General features: G+C 42.9%; 2 protein-coding genes across 2 annotated transcripts in view; both read left to right on the top strand.

Annotated features, from left to right (window-relative positions):
* Window positions 1-600: 600 nt before the first annotated feature.
* Window positions 601-2860, top strand: tmem177 (transmembrane protein 177). Its single transcript, XM_003977525.3, has 3 exons — window positions 601-734; window positions 1305-1561; window positions 1647-2860. Exons 2-3 carry the CDS (start codon window positions 1361-1363, stop codon window positions 2376-2378), a joined length of 933 nt encoding a protein of 310 aa, XP_003977574.1. The 5' UTR covers window positions 601-734; window positions 1305-1360; the 3' UTR covers window positions 2379-2860.
* Window positions 2861-4161: 1301 nt separating this feature from the next.
* The window catches only part of ptpn4a (protein tyrosine phosphatase non-receptor type 4a), a 38685-nt gene continuing 15920 nt past the window's right edge, over window positions 4162-26926 (top strand). Inside the window, exons 1-7 of the mRNA XM_011618708.2 lie at window positions 4162-4661; window positions 19461-19615; window positions 23298-23405; window positions 23626-23668; window positions 24217-24295; window positions 24841-24885; window positions 24990-25042. Of these exons, the coding sequence (XP_011617010.1) occupies window positions 19478-19615; window positions 23298-23405; window positions 23626-23668; window positions 24217-24295; window positions 24841-24885; window positions 24990-25042 (466 nt within the window). The 5' untranslated portion in view covers window positions 4162-4661; window positions 19461-19477. The remainder of the gene's footprint in view (window positions 4662-19460; window positions 19616-23297; window positions 23406-23625; window positions 23669-24216; window positions 24296-24840; window positions 24886-24989; window positions 25043-26926) is intronic.

The following is a 26926-nucleotide window of genomic DNA, read 5'->3' as shown; positions in this document are numbered from 1 at the left end:
AAATCAACGAGAGGTTGACAGCAACAATGATCCAAAACGACCTTGATATTCTCCATAAAATAGGGACAAAAGCGCCAGGATGCGAGTTGGTATGAAAAGTCGACGTGAAATCGCATGTTGTCTGGCGCCTCCTATCGGGTAAATTAGTGTTTTCAGGAGAGACAGGTCACCAAAACATGTGTCATCCTATATACCCTCACATTATAGCGCTTTACCTGGGCAAAATAACGTGAAATACATGTACAGTAAAACTGCACTGGTTGTGCATAGCAATATATGTCAACTGCAGTCAAGATTCTATTTCAGACAAACTGCATCGAGAATTTATCATTTTATATAGGTTATTAAATTATATAGTTTATTCAATATGTTTTAAGAAAAGATCCAATTTTGAAAAATGAAATATTCGCACGGATCCTAAAAGACTGTATTTAATAAAGTTTCAATCGTAAATTTAGCTATCAATTTCAGTTGTCTTTCTAAAGAAATAAAGATTTATTTAACATATTTTAACATATATTTAACATTCAATTTCCCCACGGGGATGAATAAAGTACATCTTAATCTTATTAATTTTATGGATTAGTTCGGCGTTTGCTGCCGTATGCTGAGAAGAATCGTCGTAAAACAGTAAACTACTTTACGGACGAGGCTTCTGTGGACGATGGCGTGCGCTGTCGGACGGTTGTGTAAAACACATCATGTTGCAATGCGTGTCATAATATGAAAAATATGTGAGTTAACGAAGTCTTTTCCTACCTTTGATGATAGTAAATTTGAATGTTTTTGTTAGATTACGTTTTCAAGTTAGTGCAAGGATGCTAACTAGCATTTAGAGATTCGGTAATCCGACAGAGGTCATTGGAAATAAAATGGGACAATAAGTCTAATGTTGCGACCTCAATGGGGATGTTTGAAAGTTACAACACAATAGCTTATTTCAAGGAAGTTTGCTGTCGTTATTAGAAATTAGGTGACTTAAAGTGCCTGCGATAGTGTGCAAAAGGATAATACAACGTTGTGTCAATTTGTCTTGTCCAAATTAAGGAGTGTTTATTTAATTTGTTATGTCAGGTTTTTAGAAAAAGGCTTTTGAGGTGAAGGTCCTGGACCTGCAGGAGTATTTTCTAAACATGCACAATATGTATGAAGCATTTAATTGTATAATAATTGCAGTAATCAAGTATTCAATAACATAATTCTTGAAATTGTAACATGCTGAAAACCTGGTACCACCTATAGCTGACATGGTATCTAACCTTTGTAAATTCAACCTTTAAGTGTGTTGTCTTCCTCATCCACAGATACAACTGAACAGTCTTCATCGCTGAAGTGACTCGTAATCTGTCGAAGACCCGACATGGCGTCACGTTTCCTCAGATACTCGGTGCTTCTGCAGAAGTACCGGACCCCTCTGTTTGTTGTCAGCTGTAGTGGCGTCTTTGCTGCCAACTTGTTCAACCACGTTTTCCCTAATTCTCTGTTCCGTCCCTTGTATCAGGCCTGGTACAAAAGTGAACCGGTCACGCTGTCGGAGAAGCTTCGTGAAGTTTTCCAGGAGGTATCAAGTGTTTTCACGTATTTCACACACGTAACTTCTTTGTCAGGTGGGGTGTTGTTAAAACTACTCCACTCTTCATTTTTAGGTGTTGAAGGATTGCAGAATCGCGTCATCCAACAATTTTATTGCTTTTGCCTCTTTTGGCTTCCATCCTGTTGGTGCTGGGGTTCCTTGGCTCCCTGCGGGAGTCCAAATCGGCATTCCGGCCAACTTCAACAGCACAGCAGACGACCACAGCGGAATCACCAACCGCGGTATCTTAATCAATGGCAAAGTGGTGGACTGGAGCAGTGACTCCGGCTCTGCTCTGAAAGAGTCGCTGGTGTTTTCCTCTGACGCGCAGAAGTTTGCTATCGCTCGTGAAGTGGCCCACTTGCAGTCTGCAGGACCTGTTTTGAGTGCTGCTGTTGCCCCATTGTGCCTGGGTGGAGCTTGGGTGTACAGTGTGGTCCTGAAGCAGGTGTTTGGGCTCCACGGTGGGCCCGCGTTGTTTCGCGGTGTCTCTAACGCGGTGGCGCTGGGGCTTGGCGCCATCTCCTACTTCCTCACCTCAGATGCTGTCAATCAGTGGAACGACTTGAGCTCAGACCGACGCGTGGCCAAGCTGTCCCCCGAATACGCCAAAGGGGGGGTGGAGTTCTATGATAAAATTCTGTCCAGAAACAGAACACTGCGCTCGCTGATGGGGCAGAAGGGACAGGACATGTACGCACCCAGTGGAAACTTGTTTCCCGCTCACATCCTTAAGCTCAAACAGACGCCTTACACACTGAGGAAGGAAGGAATTGTTAAGCTGCTGACAAAGGAAAATGCTTAAAACAAAATGTTGAGATATACATGTCAAAACTATCCAAATAATAAATTATCCTTTTTATAATGCGAGAATGAATTGGGTACATGAAAGAGCGTAAAAATTAAAACGTGTGCCTAAAATAAATGCTGCCCTCTTGTGGTTATAATCGTCATTTTTAAAAGAAGCGAAAAGCGCCATTAAGTATATCCTCTCTCCTTACTATCAATTAAAAAAACAAAAATTAGCTAGAATGTGATGTAAACTGATAATTAAGGAAAACAACTTAGTTTAAATCTCTCCCAAAATGGATGCTTTTTTCGGAATTACGTCAATGTTCCACAAGAGGTCAAGATGGCCTCGAAGATTTCAATTTATTCCAAACCTCATCCGGCTGTTTCAGCGCCAGCCAATTTTGGATTGTTTGGCATGATCTGTGTGAAAAGGAAACAAACTAAGGGCACCTTTGTCCTCTTTGTGCTTACATTAAAATATTCAGGTAATTTCCATTTCCTGTCTCGCTCCTTGTCTCCACTGTGCTTAAAACAATAATATGCAGACAGGTAAATGGAGTAAACCAGCAGAACAACGCTGCGCACACACACCATTTGCGTGACCTGAACTAATTTCTTAAGTGTTAATTTTAATATGCAGCTTATTCTGAGTCAGAACTCTTTATATCCTCCAGGTTCCCTCCATTTACCTATCTGCATACTAACAAGATGCACACATTCTGCTTTAATTACATTTCTGATCTCACACCCTGTGGGCTTGGTTAAATATTGAGGCTTCTAATTAATAGTTTTGCAGCCAGGTGGCTGCTGACATTTTTCTTTTTGTTCAACCAAATCACACAAATAAAAGCTGCTGCAGAATCCGCAGATGCAGAAACCGAAGTTCCGAGGTCCACTCTATTATTCTCGACACTAGCCAGTGGCTTTGGAGAACATCCACACGGAGTTTATTGTCTCCTGCTTCATCTGCTTAGTTCATTGTGTGCCGTACACGGCTCTGGCACAATGGCCCATTGTTGTTGTCATGTCAGCTGTTTCTCTTTGAGCCACTTGAGGTCAGTACAGCCTACATTACAGTTCTCATTGTTCTTTATCGACGCTTTGCTTCTGCGGCGTCTGTGAATGACCCAGCTTACAGCCCATGAGGTCTGAATGGTCATTTTCATGATCACCATTCACTTTTTTTTAAAAACCCATATTGCGATTCATTCTCAAACCCATTGTCCTGCAAGGGGCGGGGCCTATTTTAAACACATTGCATAATGCAAACATACCATATAACATTACATCATAACTATAGGTCTACATTTTCCACATATGCTGCTTCGTTACTCATCGGACTGTAAAAACACTTAGCATTACATGCTCACTTGTATTACTGGGTTTAGTGGTGATCACTGTTAAAGAGTTGATCTGTTTTCGTGATGAATCCATCGGCATCAACGTCCACTAAATGCTCGATTATACGTGCTGCGTTTTAATGCACTTTCCATTCTAATTCAATGAAGACCGTCCTTGTCACCAGTTGGGACTCGCCCGAGAGGTCCCGCGGTCTCATTTATGTCGGCTTAGGGGCCACATAAATGAGGCGGGGGACACACGGTGAGCACATTGTGAAAATCGAGTGACAAAAGCACTTGATTGACACAAGTGTGGGAATATTTTTTTTTTTTTTTTTTGATGAACGCAAGATAAGCCCGTGAGGAGATGTGCGCGCCTCCCACTCCGCGCACCCGCCCCTGTGCGCTCCGTTTGCGCCATTACGTAGCCATGCTAATCGCTGCTGTGCTGCACAGGCAGAGCAGCTGCAGAGACCCGGGGACGCTGACTACAACGGGCACACACACGTTGGTGCAGCCACAACCGAAGCTTTTGCCGTTTATGTGATTTTTCTTTTGGTATCCAGCTCTTTCTCTGCTTTGCCGTTCACCGTCTTTATTGTACGCCGGCGTGTGGATCTATTTTTTCCTTCTGCCGACCCGAAATGATCGCTCGTCGCGGTGTCTAGCCAATGGTTACTGCGGGGGCTCCCGTCTTGTGGATTATCCGTCGTCGCCGAGCGAGTTGCATGGTCAAGCCCGGAGGAGGCCCCACTCTGCTGGATGGATGTGTCTGAAGCAGCGCTGGACTCTGAGTACTGATGAAGACGGTGATAAAGATGATGCTTCGGTTTTACTGGCAGTGGGTGAACTGATCTTGGATGTTCGGGCTCTGCCGCCCCCACGCAAACCATTTTCTTATACAGCAAAAAATATATTCCTTTAAAAACTGGACACCCCTGGAGCAGTTTATGACGGTAAGAAAGACGCTCATTCACAGGCCAGCAGATATTACAGCCAGCTGACGTTAGCTAGCGCGCTACCTAGCTTAGCGCTGTCACTTTTATCCAAGTTGCTGCGCGCTCCCGTTAAAAGGTTAATATCGCAAAACAATAAAACCTGGGACATTTATTACAGGGGTGCGTTTCAGGACGAGGTCTCTTCAGTGCGAGAAAGAGCGATAGTCAATATTATTGTATAATCCCAGCAGTCTCACAGGGAGCTGGCATGTTAGCTAGCAGCTTCCAGCCCATTCAATAAATGTAGCTTCGCGTAGCGGCGAAATGTTGGCTAATCCATCCCCAGCTCTATTTATTCCCAAGGAGAGCTTTGTTGAATTTCCAATAAAACCTTCTGCGTTTATATTTTTCCTTAAATTGGCCACCGATGACTTATTCATACTCTGTATACAATGAACCCCTTTAATGACAGGCGAGTCCAGTTGGCGTTCAATGGACCCAGAGAGGCGTCATTAATGTTTCGGATGTGTGTTTAACAGTGGAATTCCTTTGACCCAAGCACCGATTCAAGGGTTTTTTACGATTCAATTGGTCGTTTTAGCCAGAGCTGGTGATAATATGCATTTTCTCATTCAACCATATATACTCGCGAACCCACGTCGCACAATGAACACAGTCATTAATCATTTAACCATTTGTGCGTTTTTTCTTTCTTTCTTTCTTTCTATTATTTTTTTTATTTTTTTTTTTTTTACAAGTGAGCTTGTCAGATATTCCATTCAAAAAAAAAAAAAAAAAAAAAAAATACGGCACGAAATGAACCCTGCGTGCATATGTCCGCCATACGCATCCAGCGCCTTTACATCCTCCACGGATCGATAATCGATCAAATATCGGGGGGAGGTCAATGATGGAGCAGGGAGGGCGATGGTTTGTGCAGGGGATAAATGTGTTAAATGCATGTGATGGATGTGATGGTCGCCTCTATCGAGGCGTCCTCCTTCTCCTGCCGGTGACGTAATCCCCCAGCATCCGTGCCACATCTTTGGGTCGCAGTCGGCTCCAGCTGCCTGCTGCTCGGATCATATGGACCCTGCTCGGTGCGCTGTCCGTCCAGCCGCCTTCTCTCGCGTCTCTCTGGCCCCCCTCCTGCACCAAGGCTTCGGAGCCGTGGTTACGAAGGCGCATTTGCTCCCCGGAATTCTGGGAATTGCGAATGAAATCCAGCGGCCGGCTCCTCTCTTTAAGGGTTGTTCCATTCAGGTCGGGGATGCCAAGTCGGTGGAAGGGACACACTAGAGCTTTCCCTATAAGATGTCTTTATCTGGGGTGTTTTAGTCTTAATTAAACTGGTCATAACAGAGGTTGATGACTCTTTTAACACGATAATCCTCTCACAGCATGCAGCACTAACCTTCCACCTCGGTACCTCTGACAAACCTCTTTCTATTTTGTTTTGGCATTAGCAGAATTTCACATATAATTTCTTTTCACCATCTTTAGTTGCTGTCGATCTGCCATATGTGCCAGTCTACTGGAAAATCCTGTGTAAAAACAAATGGCACAATATCAGCAACCATTGGGAGCTTGTGTGATGAATTAGTCAGCAGAATAAATATTAATCTGAGTTTAAAATGAGTGTAGTGACTTTGAGTGGAATGAGAGATTCAACTCATCACCTTAGCGTACGAATGAAAGCTGCAGGAGTGGCGATTATTCTTGCCACTGGATTTTGGGCTCGGAGAGCTTCTCCTCTCAGGATTTTTCATCGGCAACATCCCAATTCAGACGATTGGAATATACAGGAGATTAGAGGCTGCGCTCGGACGCCATTGGCCGACAGACAAACACGGCTAAATAGTCAGTAATTCATAAATGGTGTTTGGACAGAACTGTCCAAGTGGGGGCTGATTTTTCTTGGATGGTTTTAGCCGATGATTAAGTTACGTGCAGAAAACAAGCTCGGGTTTCTCCAAGCAGCAGAGCCGAACTTGCATCTTCATAGTGTAAAGCAGAGAGGCAGGCAGATGCTAAAGAAGCTAGAAGCTTTAAACCAGTGTCAGGGAGCTGGTGTGGCACTTGGGATAATATCTGCCGGCAAGTAGAGGCCGGTGAGCTTTGTGAAGCCGGGTCATCTTAAACGGCAATATTCAAAAATGGCTAATCATTGCCAGTCTTGGCCGAGCCTCCACAGCCGGTGTGCAATATTTACCTGCCCGTTTGAAAGGTGGTTTAACTTGGCCTGCGGTTTGACACCAAAGGGCAAAAGGAGATTACTTTTGGATGTTTGCACAGAATTTCTTCTTGTTTTATAGGGGCCCGAGGAAGCCGGTTGTGTTCTTTGTTGCACAAAGTGTGCAAAGGTGGAGAGACGCACTCCTGATCAGTCGACGGTTGCAGTTCACGTGCATTTCTTTTTAAAGCTGCAAGGCCCTGGCAGCAAAAATTATGGCCCTGTTGACACTGTTAAACAACTTCTGCTTTCCCTCGTCACAAAATTGGTATAATTGAACCGGTATTTGCAGATGTTTCTCCACAAGTGGGACCCAATAAACATGACAGGATGTCTAAATACCATAAACTGCTCCACATAGCAAAGATATGTCACATGTCAGAGGTCCGTTATCGTGCTTGCCGCTGTGCAAGCATATATATACACTGCAGATGAGTTAGGAGGCTTGCATATAGTGCGTATGAGCCGTCTTGCCACTCTGGGGTTGAAATGGCTTTGGCTTCTTTCCTCCCACTCCGCTTCGACTTATCTGCTCTCACGGATTTCTCTCTATCTTGGCCGGACACCTTACGTCTGCTTAGCTAAAATGTTGCAAAGTCACACCCTTGGCATAGTGTTCCAGAGCTGCTGACAGCTTAGCGTTGGCATAAACTACTGTACTGTTTTGGTAAAAAAAAAAAAAGCCCAACAAAACCAACCAAACAACCAAAACTGTTAGCTGGGTGCTACAGACAAGATATCAGCTTTTTGAAGATGGCAGCACTTATTTAGCTTGTTTTTGTCATCAGCAGTGCAACAAAAGTTCTGCTATTATGTGCTAAAAATGATTTTGTCCACTTCCAACCCTTAATTAATGACCTATTTGATGTTGAGTACTGCTAATTGGAGAGATTCTTCACTAGATCCTCGTCTTAATTCGAGTGAGACGAGTCTCTCTGACTCATGCAGGCTGTTGGTGACAGTCCTGTCAAAGGGCAGCCTGTTCATGTTTAACCAAGAGGACCAGCTGCCTCCCCATTCTATTATAACCCTTTGGGAAGCTCAAATTCCCGTTTGCTTTGGGGACACGCAGTGGGCAGAGTGCATAACAGACACTTGGACCATTAATTTTAACAAACACTCTAAAGTTCTCTGTGGTTTTACATCAACTTTTAATTCATCTTGTGGCTCCGGCTCACTGCAGCAGATTTGCAGGCTTGAATAATACGATTCACAATTGCACGAGCAGAAACGCATGCATATTTAAAAATATGCAATTCGGCCCAGGCTTGCGTCACTGCAGTTGTGGCTAAACGTAGCGCAGGTTGATGGCCACCGTCGTCCCGAGCAGCAACATTATCGGGCTGCCCGACGTGCAGCCAAACAGCCATCATCCACTGACATAAATATCCAGCCAGTTAGCTCTCAGAAACACATCTAGTTAGCGGTCTGTTGCTGGGGCAGATATGGCACAACTCCTGTGTAAACCCCCCCCCCCCTAAAAAAAACCAAAACCATCTTCCAGGCACCAAACACAGCTGCGTTTATACTGCGAGTCCCCACAGAACGAGAGAATGCCATTATAAAGGTGCCTCGACTGATCTAGATGTCCAAAATGGAAAGAAAATCCCGTTGTACAATAAACCCTTCTCATTAGTGGCCAGAGATGGGAGATGCCTCTTCTGGACTCTGTAAATCACGCAGTATGTCACATTTAAATGCACTAGCGCATTGTCCTGGTGCTTTCTCTAATGCTTTTCCAAAGACCACATTTCAGCTACAACATGACTTGTGATTTAGTGAGAGCGACATTCTATTCAGTAAGCTTATAGTCCTTGGCAGCGGCACAAACAGAGGCTCTAATATATCTCGTTGTAATTCATCATGGACGGGTCTCTATGAAGGCCCTGTTGTGTGTTCTAACCCAGTTTCTGAAAATGGGAGGGCTAGATTATAGCAGCAGAGCCAGGAGATAATGCCTGCTAGATTAGAGTTGAGAGGCTGTGTGACAGACTGAGCGAGCCCTGCAGAAGCCGGGCCTGCAGACCGGGCTATGAATAAAGATATTAAAGCGCCATGAAAACACTTCTTTTTTTTTTTTTTATCAAAGGAGCATTTGTGAGACCTGAGGGACACAGTGCACAGCCGATCACAATCGGAGCAAATATTCCATCAGAATTCTCCTCCTTCTTACTGTTTATAATTTGTTAAACTCGTCCAAACACACCCAGAGAGAGTAAATCGTGAAAGAAGAGCGACCATAGTCGAACCCGTCTGCGGAAGACTTGTCATTTGCAGCCGCACCCCTACATTTACTCTCCTCAGGTATGTGAGCACCTCTGGCTTCTTTTGCTCAACTATGTTCCAGCGCGTGTGTTGGCTTGTTGGATCCCATACTGTCATCACTCCATCCGCCTCAATGCACACGTTAACACGGCAACAGCGCGTAAATATTTCTAATAACACTGGTTTGTGCAAGAGAAAGCCCATGTAGTATTTAGTCAGACTTCTACCTTCTACAATTGGCAGTCTAACCTTATTTTTCTTTAAAAAATGTACATGATCATTTTATTCTTTCAGCTTTTAAATTCTTCTAATAGTACAACTTTCTCTCAGCTCCAATTAATCTGTCAAATTGAGTCATTGGTCAGCCTCTATTATATAAAACAAATCTGGCATTTCCCACCGCGTGCTGCCTGTTGCCGACTGGTGATGTCAAGCTGCAGCCTACTGTAACCTATGACCTGAGGGCGCGCGTCGTTGTGTCAGATCTGCCTTTGAAACCGCTGCAGAAAACCTCTGAATCCCATCGGAGGTCAAAGGGCACAGCCGATTCATGACCGTGGTTGATGGGCAGCTGGCATGCTCAAACGTCTGCGCGAGCTTGCTTTTCTATCGACCCGCAGCATCTTTCATTGAGACAATGATTTCAGTTTCATCATGTTGGAACGTCCACCAGCGTCATTACAAATGTTAGCAAATCCCCTGTAAATTTCTCAGATCAGTTTAGGAGAAGCGGTGAGGTCACAGTTTGACGATTCAGTGGGGAAGAAAACTGACGTATCAAGTTGCGAAAGGCTGTCGGGCATGTTTTTTTTCTTTTTTCTTTTTTTTTTTTTGGAGGGTGCGTCCACCCGCTTGAATCACCTCGTGCTCTTTTGTTGACATCTAACGTTTCTCATCTTCAGTTCAGAGCCTGGAGGTAGGGATTGTACACCGTTCAGGCTGCCGCCTTCTGTAAGATCATCCTCCATTGGTGCTGCCAGTGTGGAACGTGTGTTGCTCTCACCACGTTGCACCACATTAACCTTTGTTTTGTTTACGTTTCTGTCACTGGGGGAGAGATCACGGGCTAGCCCAGCCAGTGTCGCGATACTTTCACGACATTGATTTGTGTTACAGGACACAAATTTCTCACTTTTTTCGTGTCCCACAACACAAATTTAAAACAGGCATTGACTTCTGAATTCCTTTCAAAACGTGCTTTATTTCGTCTGAGATATGTTCAGCTTCAGTAAGTTAAAAAGACGTGTTTTGTGCCACAGAAAAGTGAGAAATTTGTGTCCTCTTTCACAAATCAGTAGATTAAGTTCAGTGAGAGTGTCTGTATTTTCTGTGAGACTATGTTGAACCCTCTGACAGCCTCAATAACTAGCTAGTTTAACTAGCTAGTTTCTCCAAGTGTGTGTGTGTGTTCGTGTGTGTGTGCGTGTGATGAAGCTCGGATTTTAAAACCAGTTCACAACCTCCCGCTCTCTAAGCCTGGCTTCAGTGGTGGATGTAGAAAGTCCTATTTACGGTATTATCGAATGATTATTTGTACAAAAGTCTGCACTAAAGTTGATCATTTCAGATAAATTTAATTATTATACCATAAAATTTGATCTGACTGCCTATCAGATGATTTATTTGTTTATGGCCATGATTGATAAGGGCTAATAATTGATGCCAACGGTAACCGGAGCCCTGTAATCTCATTCCCCTGCAAATGAGTCTGAGAGTAAAATATTGGCTTCGGTCTTTAATATTAATGCTGTCGCTCTCTGTGCCTCTGCTGTACGGTCTGTGGTGGCAGGGCTGGTTCTGTGTGTGACTGTGTCCGACAGCCTCGGGTTTGCACCACTTCTGAGTGGGGAAAAAGAGGCACTTTCAGGACCAGTGTGTCTGTATATATGCGCCCCTATATGTCCTTGGTGTGTGTAGAATGGACATCCACACCCTGTGAAAATCTGTGTGTCTGTCGGAGACAAGGAAATGACAGTGTGTGTGTGTGTGTGTGTGTGTGTGTGTGTGTGTGTGTGTAAGAGAGAGAAAAAGAAATAGGCAACCAGTGTTTTCTAGGGCAGGCAGTGAGACAGCAGGGAGGGATAATAACAGAAGCTGTTACATTCTTGTGGTTTCTCTGATTTCAGCATGAGGCTGGGGGCTGGCTCGGGCCCGGCCCCGGGCCCGGGCGGACTCATGGCTGCACTGTCCAGCTCTACCGACAAGAGCAAGGCATGACATTTTTTGGATATTAGTCATCTAAAGCACATTAATTGCTGGATTAATGACTTTGCGCTCATTTCGGCTTTCCTTACTCAAGCAATAACCAGGCAACTGATTAACAGGAGCTAAGCAGTCGCTCAGTTTTACTGCTCCTCAGACCAGCTCGTGAGCCAGTTTTGTGCTGTTGTTGATCCTTAGCCCTTATTTAGATCAAATCCTACTCAGGTTTTTTTTTTAACAGATCAGGGATATGAGTTTTGTGCTTCATATAAAGAAAAATCTAACAACTTATGTTTTTCTATTCCGAGTTGCTACTCAAAGCACATATTCTGAAATTAAATGTTCTATTGATTCCCTCACAGCCTCCCTTCAGTCCGGAGCTGCACTAATCTCCCTTTATAAAAGCAGATTATTGCAGAATAGGCTAAATCCAGTGTTGTTTATGAAAGCTGGTCTGAGGTTGGTATATCGATGTTCTAGAGCGAATGCTCTACATCCTGCTCTGCTGCAGATAAAGAACTGTACTGTGACCCACACACGCAGAGTTTTATGCCGACTGTAAAATCAAGTGACTTCTCATGCATTTGAATTTTTGATATGTTATCAGTTTCAGTTACTAGAATTTCTCCACGCTTCTCATAATTACTGCTAAAAAAAAAAAAAAGGGTGGCACGTTGCTTTTGTTGCCGCTCAGCTAGAGGAGGAAGGATGTTGACGTCCTTGTGCAGCATCCAGCTGGTGGAACATTTGCTGGTTCTCTGGCCTGAGCAGCTATTTTTGTTATGGTCCTGAATTTGATTTTTATTGTCCTGTTTTTGCAGACGTTTTCCCCCCGCTGTTGGATACCTTCCTTTCTTCTGCATCTCTGTTTATTGTAAAGAACTGCTGCAGATGTTTTTTTTTTTCACAAAGCACGCCCGGACTGGTAGTTTGAAATTCCTAACAGCGGTTGCAGAATGTTTCCCAGTGCTTTGTACGGAGCACACCAGCCCTGAAAGCAGAAGAATCCATATGCAAATCTCTACCTTTAACAACCAGACCTACAGGAAATCGTGACTAATTGCAGCTTCGGTGTTTTTCAGCTGCAGGAAAAATGATTTTCTGTCGCGCGGAAACTCTGTATGGCCTGCATGGTGAGTGTAAGGTGCGCCTGTTTACCCACCACAGTGTGTACCACCTGCCCCCTCACACTTCCTGTGGTGCAGATGTTTCCCCTGGCACCTTTTCCACTCGGCGTATGAGTAATCTGATCAGGTTTATCAGTGCCACTTCTGACTCACCTGCTTCTCTTGACTCAAACCACTTTTGATTCTAAGTATTTTTAGACCCTGTGCTTGTTCTTGACCTGAAAAATAAAATATGGCTCATGATTTGTGCAGACACAACTCCCAGAACATGCCGCTTAAATCTTACTGTTCATTATAGAAGATCATTATAAACTTAGTGTTAAAGATTCCACACCGCCTTCCTGAAGGCTCTATTTTAATGCACACAGTCACTGCCGTGTTGAGCTGATCTCAGTGCAGCTTAAGTCAGGACAGGAACAACCCTGCAGGAGGAGGCTTGTTCATGCTGAGCTTAGAGGGCCGATTTAGTAGCACATGTAAGGGTTGAGTTTTTATTTTTGGCCTTGTAGCATCCCGTATTAGCCTCACATTTAAGGCAATATTGTTCCACTGCTTATGAGGAATTGATAAAAAGATCTTTAGTTGAGTCTAAATCTGCAGCAGCGTTTGCAGTTTCCAAGAAAAAAAAAACGGCTGTTGTGTTTCCGCTGAAGGATTAGGCTGATGAGTAAAAACCTTTTCCCGGAACTCATTGTTCAGTTATCCCTCGCGTGTTTCATTTTAAATGTCAGTCCAATCTAATAGTGTTCCTCAATAATCAGCAAGAATAGACAACCCGGTACTGGCTGGAGGGGTGTGAGGGGATGTATGGTGCTGATTGAATGGGGGTTTAAAAGTAATGAATTCTCATAGACTTATTGTCATAGTTTCTAAGAATACGTGTGCTAGGACCTTCTGTGAGAGCAGATTAAGCAAATCATGCCGACATTATACACGCTATCTTCCTTTTGACCTTTCTATTAGCGCCTCCTATCAAGAATCCTGCTTCAGTCATTTCTATATGATCTGCTTACATTTTCGCATTAATTTGGCCATTTACCAGGAGGGAGAATCCAGGCAGAAGCCGGGTCGTCTTTCCCCTGTTCTGCATCCGAACACTTACTGCTGCATGATTTAATGTTTAGCATATTAAATATTTGGCTCTTCCAAGGCGAGACGCACCGACTCAGCAAGCACTCAGTCACAAACGTGCTGAACCTAAATGCTCCTGCTTTTAAATCTGCCCTAGTTTTGATAAAGACTAATGAGCATTTTTGTCTACACTGGCTGCTCATTATGCTTGTACTAAAACAAGCAAGTCTTTACCTAAAAGTCATTAGATTTTTTAGATGTGATGTCTAAATGAAGTAAAGTTCAGTTCCCCTCATCTTTTAGATAAATACACCCCTATACAAATGGCCATTGTCAAAATCATATTTAACACACAGGGAAACTCGTACATTGTGGCAAATTTACTGCAGCCAGATGAATTTGTTACAAATTTATGAGCCTCTTACAGCTTTGGCCATGGTATTCTCATTGCTAACCTAAAGTAGCAGCCTAAATGCCAGAGCAAATGCCTCCCGTCCGCGGTGTGAGTGTGTGCATGTGCGTCTACAACACCTGGCCTCCCTGCTGGTTGGGCAGGAATGTGCAAGGTTGAGGTAGATGCGGGTGGAAATTTTTGCAGCGTGCTCAGAACACGACCCCCGGTAACATTAAAAGGTGCACGCGTCAGCAGGACTGGGGAAAATCAGGGGAATGTGCTACTTTAATCAAACCTGCATCTGTGTTTGCCTGTTTCTCTGTTTGTTTGTGTGTGTGTGTGTGTGTGTGTGTGTGTGTGAAAAAAAGCTCTGAATTGTAGTGTTCAATTGAGCATGCTGTTTAACAACTACATGGATTTTCTGCCACCGTTGCATTACATATACAGCTGAATATCGATCTGTATGTGTTGAGTCAGGTCCAGTTTGCGATGGACCAGCACGCGGCTGCTTGCAGCACAAGCTGACAACAAGACTTTTGTTGAAAATGTATATGAAATCAAATCCTCGCGTGATGTCAGCCTCTGTGTTTACACGCCCTGAGGCACAGCCTGAGGTTATCGTCTCGTGGTTATGAAACCGTGTGTTATGATCATAATGCTGCTGACATAGTCAAAGGTGTGAACGTAGAAATTTTCCATTGTGCACCTGTTTTTTTTAAACTCTCAGATTAAAGCATGCTGATATGAACTATGAAGTCACTACTTTAATTTTTTTTTGGTTGAGAAGAAGAATAATACTATGGAGTCATAATTTGTGGTTTTAACAGTTCTTTAAAATGTAAATAGGAAGGAAAAACATTGTTAGAGCACAGAGAGTAGAAGAACAGCTAAGATGAGTATTCTAATGGAAACCTGAGGTGCATCCAGGTTAAAAGAATGTCTCTTGCTGTCCAGAAGAGCTACATCAGGAAACTCCAAGAAATGGTTTCTATGCATTCAAGCTCTTCCTAAGGAGGAGTGGTTGGACGTCATGTACTGCCCGGGGAGCAGTTAGGGTTTAAGGACCTCACAGAAGGGCCCACAGTGGTGATGATGAGATTAGGGACAAGGCTGGGCTCATTTCCCTAACTGTTAGAGCACTGCTTGCCCCATGGCATGATCAGCATCTAAGATTCAGCTGGAAGAGCTGTGTGTTAATGTGTTCGTGTAATTAGCTGCTCCATGGCACCAATGACATTTATTTGCATAATGGGCTCACTGGCCTCAGGCTGCACCTTTACAAATGCATCTAGTGCTTCAGCTACATTGTACCTGATCACCAAGACTGTCGTTTGTGTTTCTTTTAGTATTTTCTTCCCTACATCTTCAAGCCTTAAAATGTGGACTGATTTATTGGAAATCTGCACTCGGCACGGAACCAAAATGAATTTGTGGCCCCGTCAGGTGTCGTCCTGCTAGAACACATCGTGGTCAGAAATGACAAAAATAAAGTTTTTGCCGACTCTCATTTCTCTTTGATCCGACTGCTGGTGTCGTCCCTTTGCTGTGCTGTCTCAGCACTCCAGCCGCTAGATTACTAGCTGCACTGTACGACTTTACCATCAGTCAGGGCCACATATGGTTGTGCCTGAAGCAGGTCAAAGGCCACTCACTGCCCACATTTCTGAGCCTGCACCTTCCACCCTCTCCCCCAATGGGAAACATTGAACTGCTTTGTTTCGATCAGTCACGACACAAATCCAAACACAAAGCTGCGCTCTTTTTACTGCTGTTGTTGCCCTACATAATCTTTTTCTGATTAAAGAGGATAATGGCTAGGTCAGATATAGGTGGGGGACATCAGTTGGCAAAATAAAAACAAGCATTTGAAGACCAGTCAATGTCTCTACTTTAAGCTTTGAAGAATTTAGACTTCAGAAGATCTTGCAGTGTGTACGTACGCATCTGTAACTGACAACCTGTTAGTCAATGGCCCAGTTTCTACATTATAAAATGCTGCGACATGCACTTCTCCTTTGGGAAGTGCTTCTGTTGTGTCTTGCAAAGTATACCAATCAGACGGGAGAAGCACGCAAAGCACATTTTCCCCCAGTATGTTTGAAGAATTATGGTGTATAAATAGAAATGTATGTGGAGCAAATGGAGTTCACGATTTGTCCTGTATTTGAACTGGGAGGGAGCGTTGCATTGTGGGAATTTCGTCTCCATTTGGAAGCCATTTGCGTGTTGATGTACGCCATTAATGAAATGGGGCTTACAGTTTGGCAGCAATCTTTCAGAAGAATTTTAACATAGATCTATGTGTCTATCCTGAATCACGAGGAATCCCATGACACCAGATGTCCTTGTTTTTGCTTTCTTGATCGTATGAATGTAGGTACGTTATGTTGAAGAGGAGATGTGTCATTCATGTGTTTTACGTCAAGGGTGTGTGTTTTTGTGTACAGACAGGGAGGCTCCAGAGCTGTCTGTGTTTGCAATAAGCTGAGAGCCAGAGGAACCTACCACTGAGGGAAACACACACACACACACACACACACACACACACACACACACACACACACACACACACACACACACACACACACACACCCTTCTGCCTGTTTGTAAGCTCTGCTCTCTGCAGGAAGCAATAATGTTAGCGTGCTTCCTGAGATCCGGAGGCTTCTCTCAGGGGAACGTGGCTGCCATGTCCAGGTCAGCGGAGCAAAACAGAAAACACAACAAAGCAGAAAACTTTAGAGCATCGACAGAGCCATTAAAACGGATTCCAAACCAACACAGCAAAGCAGTTAACATTTGGAAAAGGAATTTCAAGTCAACACATTTGTGAATCCTAATGGACAACAGTAGTTTGGGGTTGAGCATTTGAAGGAAGTTGAGGCACAGTATTCCGAATGGAAGCAAAACAAAAGAGCGTTCATTAATGTCTGGGCCCAAACTGTCGCTTTGCCTTCAAGTCATGTCTTCTGTACACAGAGAAATCAACCCTTCGTGCATATTATGGAGTTGTTTACAGAATGTCTCACCCCTCTGGGAGAAAACAAGTGTCACTGTCCTGAAAACACACTTAACCATTTTAATTTAAAAATAATACTCTTTCAGCAGCTGTTCCTGCAGCATTTAACATTCTGTTTTTAAATGTACACGTGAGATGGCGGCATGTTTGTGGCTCTTTAATTATAGACGCAATAGCCGCATACGGTATGAAACCAACCCAACTTAATATTGGGTTTGTTAATTGAGAGGCTTTAATTTGGAAGGAATCCAGTGTTTTGCAAGTCATCCAGTGATCCTACATTTTGGCCTGTGGTCTGAGCTGAATAGCAGAAGCACGTGTGGCGAGAGCAGAGTGTGTGTCAGATCTCATCGTTTGTTATTCCCTCGCTCCTCCTCAGTGTTTGCCCCTGATCGGAGAGTGCCCTGTCTTCCTCCGCCTTCCTTCTGCATGACAGCATCCCACTGTTCCTCTCTGCACATTGGCTGGTCCATTTGCTCTTCCCCAGTGCGGTGGCTCCATGCATCCATATGTGTGTTTTGTGTTTATATGTGTGCGGTTGTGCTGTCAGCAGTCGTGATATACTGACATCAGTGCATCTCTTGGCTGGTTGCAGCTTGCACGCTACAACTCATCCATCATCCCCTGGATCCTATGCTACCCCTTACTGGCCTCATGCTCATATGGGAGAGGATCATTTGTCTTGTTGCATATTTGTGTTTTCTTAACAAATCAGATGAGTCTCTCTTATCAGCTTAGTTTATTGACCGGCAGCAATACACCATTACTTGGACATATGGATCATATTGACATTCAGACCAGACCGTAGATTTGCTGCTGTACAATTCAGCTTTTCTTGAAAAACCTATTTAAACAGTAGTGCAGAAGAGTTTTTTTTAAATTATTTTTTTTTAAATTTTTATAGTCACCTTATCACAAATAATTTATAATGTAGTGAATATTATTTGATGGCAAATTACACACTGCTGTAAATTAAACATACTTGTGTGATTCCGATTCCAGGATTCAGAGCTTCAGGGCATTAAAATTCATATTTGAAATATAAATTAGGGGTTGATTTTTAACTTGAGAGTGTGTCCAAGATGTTGTCAGTCTTGACTCAAAAAGGGTTCTATAGTGTCATAATTTATTCAATAACCAACCGTGACTATCAATAGATGTCAGGTGGCGAGGTGGCTGTTGCTCTGGTAAGTAGTGGCCCGAGGTCTCCTTTTGTGTACACGTACATGGTGTGCAAGCTGTGCGCCTGTGGCCATGGGGCATTTGTGCTGATGTGTAGTGAAAAGTAAGTCAGACGTGCCGACGGCCCTCCATATACGTCCCATATACGCAGCCAGATACGCTCACAGCACCATCATTACAAATCCGGCTACTCTTGATGACGGGGCCCTGACCCGTGTGGGGATCTAATGTCCCCTGTCAAGATGGATCACCGATGAATAAGCGGACGTGGAAACGTAAGGGCAGATTTCCTGGTGTAACGACATATGTTCCCCAGCAAAATATGTAAACAAAACAACACAGAAAACTGATGGTGCATAAACACACTGAGCTGTTATTCCACTTGTTTGCATAGCTCATCACACAGTAGAGCATGTCTTCTTTTGAAAAGGACGTACTTTCTCTCGCCACTTTTGCAGGACTGGACTATAATTAAGTTTGATCTCCACCAGTTTTCCTCTGGACCTTTTATTGTCCAGGAACAACATAGCTGTCACTGTCTGTTGTTATGCACTGCATTAACACAGCAAGCAACTGCATAAGTATAATTCCCAAAATGTCAAAGTGGTTATTATATATATATATATAAATAAATAGAGTTTTGACACAAATTATAAGTTGTCGTGTTTGTTAACTGAAGCAAATCCCCATGTGACTCGACAAGCAGTGCAGTCAAGCAAGGCAACAGTAATAACATGCTTTAGTTTTGTTTTTAATGGACCGGGCTTCAGGCTGAATTATTCTTTATTTATTCTGCTGATGAGCAAACAGGGCTCCCTCAGCTTGCCTTCATTTCCCAAGTTGTCACCAAAGCCCCCACCCCCCCACCCCCTCACCCCCGGTCTGAGGCAGGCAGCCCACTGATCGAATCTTTAAAAATCATACAAAGCCAGCCGCAAATTAAAATAGCCAAACTTTATTTTCCAGCTTGTGTGAAACAGGGCAGGGTGGCAGTGATGAATGTTGATCTTCTGTACAGTCTCCACTTCTCCTTGTCAGGAATGTGCAGTTTGCTCCCTTCATTGAAATTCTTCTCTCATGAAGCAGTCAGTCTTTGCTGATTTGCTAGGCTTGCGCAGGCTTGCCTCACCGATCAGTTGCCTTCACTGCCACGCTAAACTGTACATTGGCTCACTGTGTTATACGTAGAGGGTGTATTCCTGCCTTTATCGCACCAAGAAACCTCATATCATCTATATCCATGATGAGGAAGCGTGTCCATGTTCCCTTTCTCTGTTCAACTTGTCTCATTTGTGGTTTCCTCCTCTCTTTTGGCTTGTTGCAGACCCTGGTAAGAGCGTGATGAGCGCGCGCTTCCGCTTGCCTGCTGGCAGATCCTACAATGTCCGGGCGACGGAACTGGAGCGAGACAGGCAGCACACACAGGTTGTGTGCAATGTACTCCTGCTGGACAACACTGTCCAGGCATTCAAAGTCAACGTAAGTACTCATTTAAGTTGTACCAACCTAAATGGAAGGCTCCCAGTGAGTCCTCTGATCAGTTTGGTTTGCTTCTAAAATTGTGAGTGTTTTGCCATCAAGGTTTTACTCATTTGAGCTGCCCTTTAACATTTTAGTACCCGTTACCAGGTGTCTATTGATTATATGAAGGTTTAAAACATACCAAGGCATGTCATAAAAGGTAGCATGGAATAAGCCACTGAAGAAGAAAGTCATCCTGCCTGCCGTATATTTTGTTTGGTTTTATCTTATTTGGTTCATTAATTCATTGGATCCTTGAGGGATGACAGACATTTTGTGTGTGGTAGCCGAGCGTGTGACTGACAGTTGATCCGTTGGTCATATTCTAATTTAACACACTTCCTCTATGTCTGCTGTTATTTCTGTCACCGAGTCTTGATCTTGTGACTGTGGAGGAAAGTTCCCACACTGAATCATTAAACTCTCTAACAATCCCCCACAAACACATTTGCATCACTGAAACTATGTGGTCACACAAATTTAATAACATCAATTTTTAATGGTTTGTACCAGCTTCAATTGTATCCTGACTGGTAAAATACATCTTAAATGCGCTCGATCTATGTGTGATATAATCACTAAGAAAACATCTCTGCATCATCTTGAAACAGGTACAGTGTTGTGCTTCTCTTTAAGTTGCATTTTAATTCAGTGTCTTAAATGCTTAATTTCAACTGCACTTAAAAATTCTTGAAAATAACTGGACAACTTTAGACCGGTTTTTACATTTAGCCTTTTCCTTTCAGCCCTTGGCCTCACCCCTTCCCCCTCCCTACTGCTGGATGAATGACTCGGTCTCTGTCAGTGTCATTGATCAGACCCCCCAATGAAACGCTAACTTCCTGGAAACACAAGCCATCCGCTGCACAACAATACTTCTATTGATCCTCTGCCTTGGCCGACTGTCCTTTAGACTGGCAGAGAGAAAATTCAGAAGCAGCGTCCGTCTGTCAGAGGAACTGCACTGTGGTGTTGACAGAATGTCAGGATTAGAACTGAAAAAAAGGAATGAAGAGATAGATTTAATGCACTAGGAAACTAAGGTTTCAAGAGGTAAAATCCTGGCTTACTATGAACTGCCCCAAACTCAACAGTAAGAAAGGCAGGATTAGAAGGACGAATGAATTCAGAGTAAAGAGACATGCGGCTTAACCATAGTAACCACGACACAGTGCATAAACATGCAGCTGTCTGCACGAGCCATGGGTAATGAAGTAGCTTTTAATAATGACCACGAAGAGCAGCATGAGGCAGGGGAGGTTAACTGAAGCTGCAGGATAGAAGTCTTTTGCTGTAGACTACAATTGTTATTATCAAATCTCCATTTTTTTATTTTATTTTCCATATAAATTGTAGTGGTTAATGACTTAAAATTAAAGCTGAAATATCAAAGAAAAACCCTGTCTATACTTTTTTTCATTTCCAGATATGCTTCACCATATCTTATTTTACGTGCAATGTAGGTTTTTTTTTTTTAATCTCTATTTGTAGAAATGATGAGAGAAATTTTCGGCAATAGTCTGCATATTTGTGTTAGTAGGTGTGACTGAACATTTGTGCAAACATTTGTGCGGTCAACACGCTGTATGTGTTTGGGGATGTGGCAGAATTCATTACTACAGTATTGCATCAAAAGATTGTGTTAAAGTTAAACATTTGGGACCAGCATGCAGGTGTGACGTCTTTATTGTCTTTAATGTCTTTTTAGAGATTTAGCTCATCCTATTGTTTGGAATTCATGTTGTTTCAGGACGGCCAGTTGTGGAACCTCACAGATCTTTTCGACGCTTCGATTTCTCGATGCTTTTAATGGTTTGATCACGGGACAGACATTTGTTGCTAATGCCAGCAAACTGCTGCCAGATACCCTAGGTGACACTAATATTTAGCATACTTGAGAATGTTTCTGTGAATATTCAGCCCCGTCACAGCTGTGTTACATCCAAACATGTGCTGGATCCTATGCAGTGCACAGTGTATCCCTGCACAGTGTATGGCATGTGTGGTGATGTTTAGACTGAAGAGAACGAACTTCCTGTTTAAAACACTGCGATAGAGGTTTCTGCATACTTTGCCGGGGGAGAGAGATGGAGGTCGATGACTCCTGCTGCATAGTTTTCCTGTCTGGACAAGCTGCCTCGCACATTCCTGAGTTTCCATCATTCTTTTGCACAAACACGTACACGCTGAGCGTTCAGCTGTTTCCTGTGGAAGGAAAAAGAAGTAAGAAGGGAAGCCAAAGCATTATTTTCATCCTTTTTTTTAGTCAACCCCTATTCAAACGCCGGTTTTCTCATCGGTCTTCACAGTGCGTTTGATGATGGTGGCCATTTCCCCTTTAACCCTCTGGGTGAGCGACTTATCAGAGCATCTGTGCCGTGCGATGCAAGGCTGCTTCTTCCACTTTTTTTCCTCACTCATAGACACTAATTCCCTCTATTTTCTGCTTCTCCGATGAAAACGGACACAAAGAGGTTTTATCTCATGCAACTGCGTTGACAATCACTCTCTTTATGCAGGACTGTCACTTGTCTGTTTGTGTGTGCTGATCTTGTTTTAGTACATTGTTTTACTCTTGTTTTGTTACTCTTGTCTACACAGTCTACGACATTACAACATGTATGTGGTGATTGTTGTGTAACCTTACAGAGTTAAAGTGTGTGATGATGGTGGCACAGAGGGCTCCCACATACGACTTAAAATGGCTCTTCATTCAAACGTTAGAGACACACACTCACACACACATGAATAGCTTAACTTAGGTAAACGTGTCAAAGACTCAAAATTTAAAAAAAATAAATTATTTTCTACCCTGGCTGTTTTCCCCTGCAATACAAAGACCATCAACAGTCTGTGTGTTTGTGTGCGTTTCCTCCAGCAAATATTTTATGATTATTTTTGCTTCCCTTTGTGTCACTGCAGAGTTTTTCTTTGTGTTTGTGACTCACTACTAGTATTTTCAGAGTTGGTCATTTTAACCTATTCCTTTATTAATATTTGCTTTGGTGTGTGTGCGGATGTTGGCCTTGTTATGTGTGAGTCAACTGTGATGCTGTTTTTTTTCTCTCACCCATTTTCTCCACAGCTTTTATATCACATTGCAATGATTCAACATGTGTAGCACCACACACACACACACACACACACACACACACACACACACGCTGGGCTGTTAAAGTATTTCTTCAGGGTAAAGGGAAGGAGGGGATGTGTTGGAGACTCTTTCTCCTTTCATGTCATCGCAGCAGAATCAGGTGTGACTTTCTGCTCCACTTGTGGTTCCACAGTTTATCCTCTCACCCATCCTTCCCTCTCATGAGCTGATGTGATTTTAATGATCTGTTGAATAAATGAATGCTCACCCTATCCCCTTCTTTGAGTCGGTCATCCTTTTTTACAGCCTTGGTTTCACACACTCACTGTCTGACTAGTACACTTGATTAGTAAGCAAGCGTTATTAACAGCAAAAGTACAGTTAAGAGGAATTTCAGACCAGAACTACAAGACCAGGAGAAGCAATGAGGTCTTTCGAAGCTCTTCGTACAATGTCTTTTTATAAAAAAAAACCTCTTCCTTCTCTATCATAGTAGAAACTGAATTTACCTTTAACACAGTCCGTGTTCTCTGTCCCTCTCTGCAGAAGGCAGATCATGGTCAGGTACTACTGGATGCAGTCTTTAAGCACCTGGAGCTGACTGAGAGAGACTATTTCGGCCTGCACTTGACTGATGATTCCTCAGATACACCGGTCAGTATCATCCTTAAAATCTATCTAGATGGGATTGTGATGCATCCTAACTTTGTAAGAGATTATCTAGCGTATGCCTTTTCTCTCCTGGACTGTGTGCATCCCTGTGTGTGGTGTTCTTGGTATCAGTTGTGATGTGTGTGTGGGCAGTTGTTAATAACTCAATTATTCATGCTGTTAAAGTGTTGTTCCTAAGTGTCTCGCTATCAATATTTTACAGCGATGGCTGGATTCCAACAAGCCCATCAGGAAACAGTTGAAAAGTAGGTGAATTCTATAACCAATCACTGCAGAGCGAGTCTTTTTTTAAGGATTAAATTCACTGAGGAATGAACTCTGAAATGTACCTAAAGTCTGCTGTCGCGACTCGGTAACGGCTAAAAGTCCAAACAGCACCTCAAGCTAAAGTCTCCACTCTGTTCTGTTTAATTTCATATTCTGAGTCCCCCTTAAGCGATGATTAAACTTCACATCAACTCTACTCCTTTTCATAATGAGTAATAGAATTTGTAACGTGCAAAACAATACAGGCGTGTGTGTGTGAGAGAAATCTTCATCCTGGAGCAATGATTGAACCGTGTTTCAACTCTTTTTTGTGCTGAGCGATAAAGCTATTGAGGACTAACCACATGAAGTCAGGGAGACAAGTTTCTATAAATGCGTGTTCATTGTACGTAGAATCCTTTATTCCACTGGTTTATCTCGGTTCACAATTAAGAGCAAAGATAGCTGTTGGGGAAGGTAAATCTGAATCAAATGGGGGTTTAAGCACATTTTCAATTTTGTCATTGGACTGTTGTCCTCTGTCCAGGAGGGTCTCCCCATAACCTGAGCTTCAGAGTCAAGTTTTTTGTGACGGAACCCAGTAAACTTCAGGAAGAATACACGCGGTGAGACTGATTATTTTTTTCTTTTTTTTTTTACTTGTGTGTGTCCAAGACAAAAAGGCACTTTGACGGAGGTTCAGGTTGAACGTTTAAAAGTCTGAAAATGCAGCCCACAGCTCTGCAAACATAAGCTCTGCCATCCTGCATTCTATATAAACAATATGCAGAGGAGGTGTCACAGTATGCTATCGCCTTCTCTCCTTGCCTGGTATTTCTATTCCAGCCTCTCAGCCATGGCCTCCCCCCATGAGGCTTATCAACTGTATGTAATCATGTATTAAGCCTTGAAGCTGCTGTTGTCTCATGACAACACCAAGATTGGTGGCTAATTTGACTCAAAAGACCCCAATCAGAACTCTAAAATTGTATTTAATTTCAATGTAAGTTATCCTGATTTAGCAGTGCTATCTAAAATTGGCTGCATGTTCCTGTAGTCCAGTAATCTTAGCTATGTTTTGCTATTTTTGATGGCATTACATTAATATTGGCCCTTCAGTTTTGAAATGTGAACTTGGGCTCTCTTAATTTAATGTGTTGTCTCCTTTCAGGTACCTATATTTTTTACAGATAAAGCAGGACATATTGACTGGAAGGTCAGTGCGTCTTTATTTATAGAATGAATGAAAATGCTTACTTCTGTTTGATTTAGAATGATTCCTGTTGATGTTTCTTTCCTGTGTGTTGTCATGGTTTCCAGATTGCTTTGTCCACACAACACTGCAGCCCTGTTGGCGTCCTATGCAGTTCAGTGTAAGTAAAGCGCCATTGGAGCTCTCTGGAAACCTTCAGCCTGCGAGATAATGACAGAGAGACAATTCATTACACCTCTCTGTGGAGGAAAAATAAAAACATTACAGCAGTGATTTAGCTACTGGTTTATAGCTGCTACTCTGCAGCCACTATAAATTAATTAAGATGTGTGGCGACGGTTAGAAATGTCAATTGCAGTGATGGAAACACTAGATTGGATTTTAAATGGTATTTACAACGTGGAATATTTTTCAGTGTTCCTTTGTGAATTCAGTGCAGGACAGATAAATACTGCTGCCGTTATTGACACTTTGCTCTGTGTACGTAGCAGCAACACAAGAATTTAGGACTCCTGTGAGTTTTTCCGTACCTAGACATGTCCCAGCACATCATGGCTGATATTTTCCCAAAACCAGTGGTTCAAATAAAGCCTCTCCAGACCTGTCTGTACCAGCACATGTGCAGCTTCCTCTATGCTGTAGTGGTGACTCAGCATTTTATTTTAAATGCTGACGCTGTACGTCTGAATAATGACTGTCCCTCGCTCTTTCTCTTTTATTGCATCTCATTGTTTTTGTGGGCAGCCTGTTTTGTCTGTTTTTCTTTTATCTGTGTTTAGTCTTTCTCATCCCTCACTGCTAATCCCTTTTTAAGCAGCCACACCCCCCTCTCCCTCTTCTCTCGTTCTGTCCTCCACTTCTCTTGCATATTTTTGGGGGAACTGCTTTGGTATATAGGTCAGAGAGGAGATTTGGCATGGGCTGCCTGCTATCATCATGACACTGATTATCCCCCTGACACACACGCACGCACGCACACACACTCCTGCTAGGTCAGTGTTGTCACTTTTTCACTCAGTGCCACCCCAGATTATGGAGATAAATCTTTGCTTCAGGAAAAACAGCTTGAAACGGCTGCTATGCGGCTAATTCAGTTAGCTCAGCCCCAAATACCAGCATTGATGATTCTAAATCCCGGGCTAAATCTTTCTTTCAAAAAACACCCTAAATCCCACCTAACGGAGCAGAATTCCCATTTAAAAGTGACCAGCTGTTTAAAAATCCTCACAGCCCCCCCTTTCCTGAGAAAAAGGGCTGTCTGGCAGAAGAAACGTTGAGATGATGTGCTTTCAATGGTTTCAGCAACTGGATCTTAAGATAATTTCATCAGTTGAGTGTAGAAAAGGGTTATCAGATAACCTTTGAGCATAATGAATGGGCCTTGTTGAAGTAATATTTGCAACATGAAATCAAACCAAAAGATTAGCCCACTCAAATGTGAGATATTGACTATACATGTATATGGCTCCCCTGAGCTGTGTGCACATCATTAAGTGGGTAAGCTTGAATTGATTCGTATGCTTAGGCTACTGGCTAGTAGGTTAGTCTAGGGACTACTTGAGTGAATTGATGCTTTTGAGCTTCAAACGGCAGCTAGTGAGCTAATGACTTTGGGGATTTGTTCTTGGCTTCTCCTCTGTAAGATCTGCCAGTGATCTGGGAATCATTTCACTGCACATTCAGTCAAAGCTGTCCTCATCTTTGAGTAAAACCAGCTGTGTTTCTAAACACACTGTCTTCTATTTACTGTTGCTAGTAGCATTTAAATTATTTCCCCCAAATCCTGAAATTTAATTTGTAGTTTTTGAAAGCTTTTCATCCAAACAGCTTCTGTATTAATCCAGTAATGGGTAGTAATAGGTGAGGGCTAGTAAATAATAGAAAAAATGGTAAATTATTTAGAAAATGCTCATGTGCTCATGCAAATTTAGCACCAAGAAAGACTTTATTCAGAATACATCCATTGTTTTTATTGGATTAACATTTTTTGATTAGCACCCAAGATGTGTCTAAAATATATATTTTCCCACTACAATGATTTTTG

Source organism: Takifugu rubripes, chromosome 1 (assembly GCF_901000725.2).
Source record: "Takifugu rubripes chromosome 1, fTakRub1.2, whole genome shotgun sequence".
Lineage (NCBI taxonomy): Eukaryota > Metazoa > Chordata > Actinopteri > Tetraodontiformes > Tetraodontidae > Takifugu > Takifugu rubripes.
Note: the sequence above shows the minus strand (reverse complement) of the source record. Positions and strands in the feature narration are given on the sequence as shown.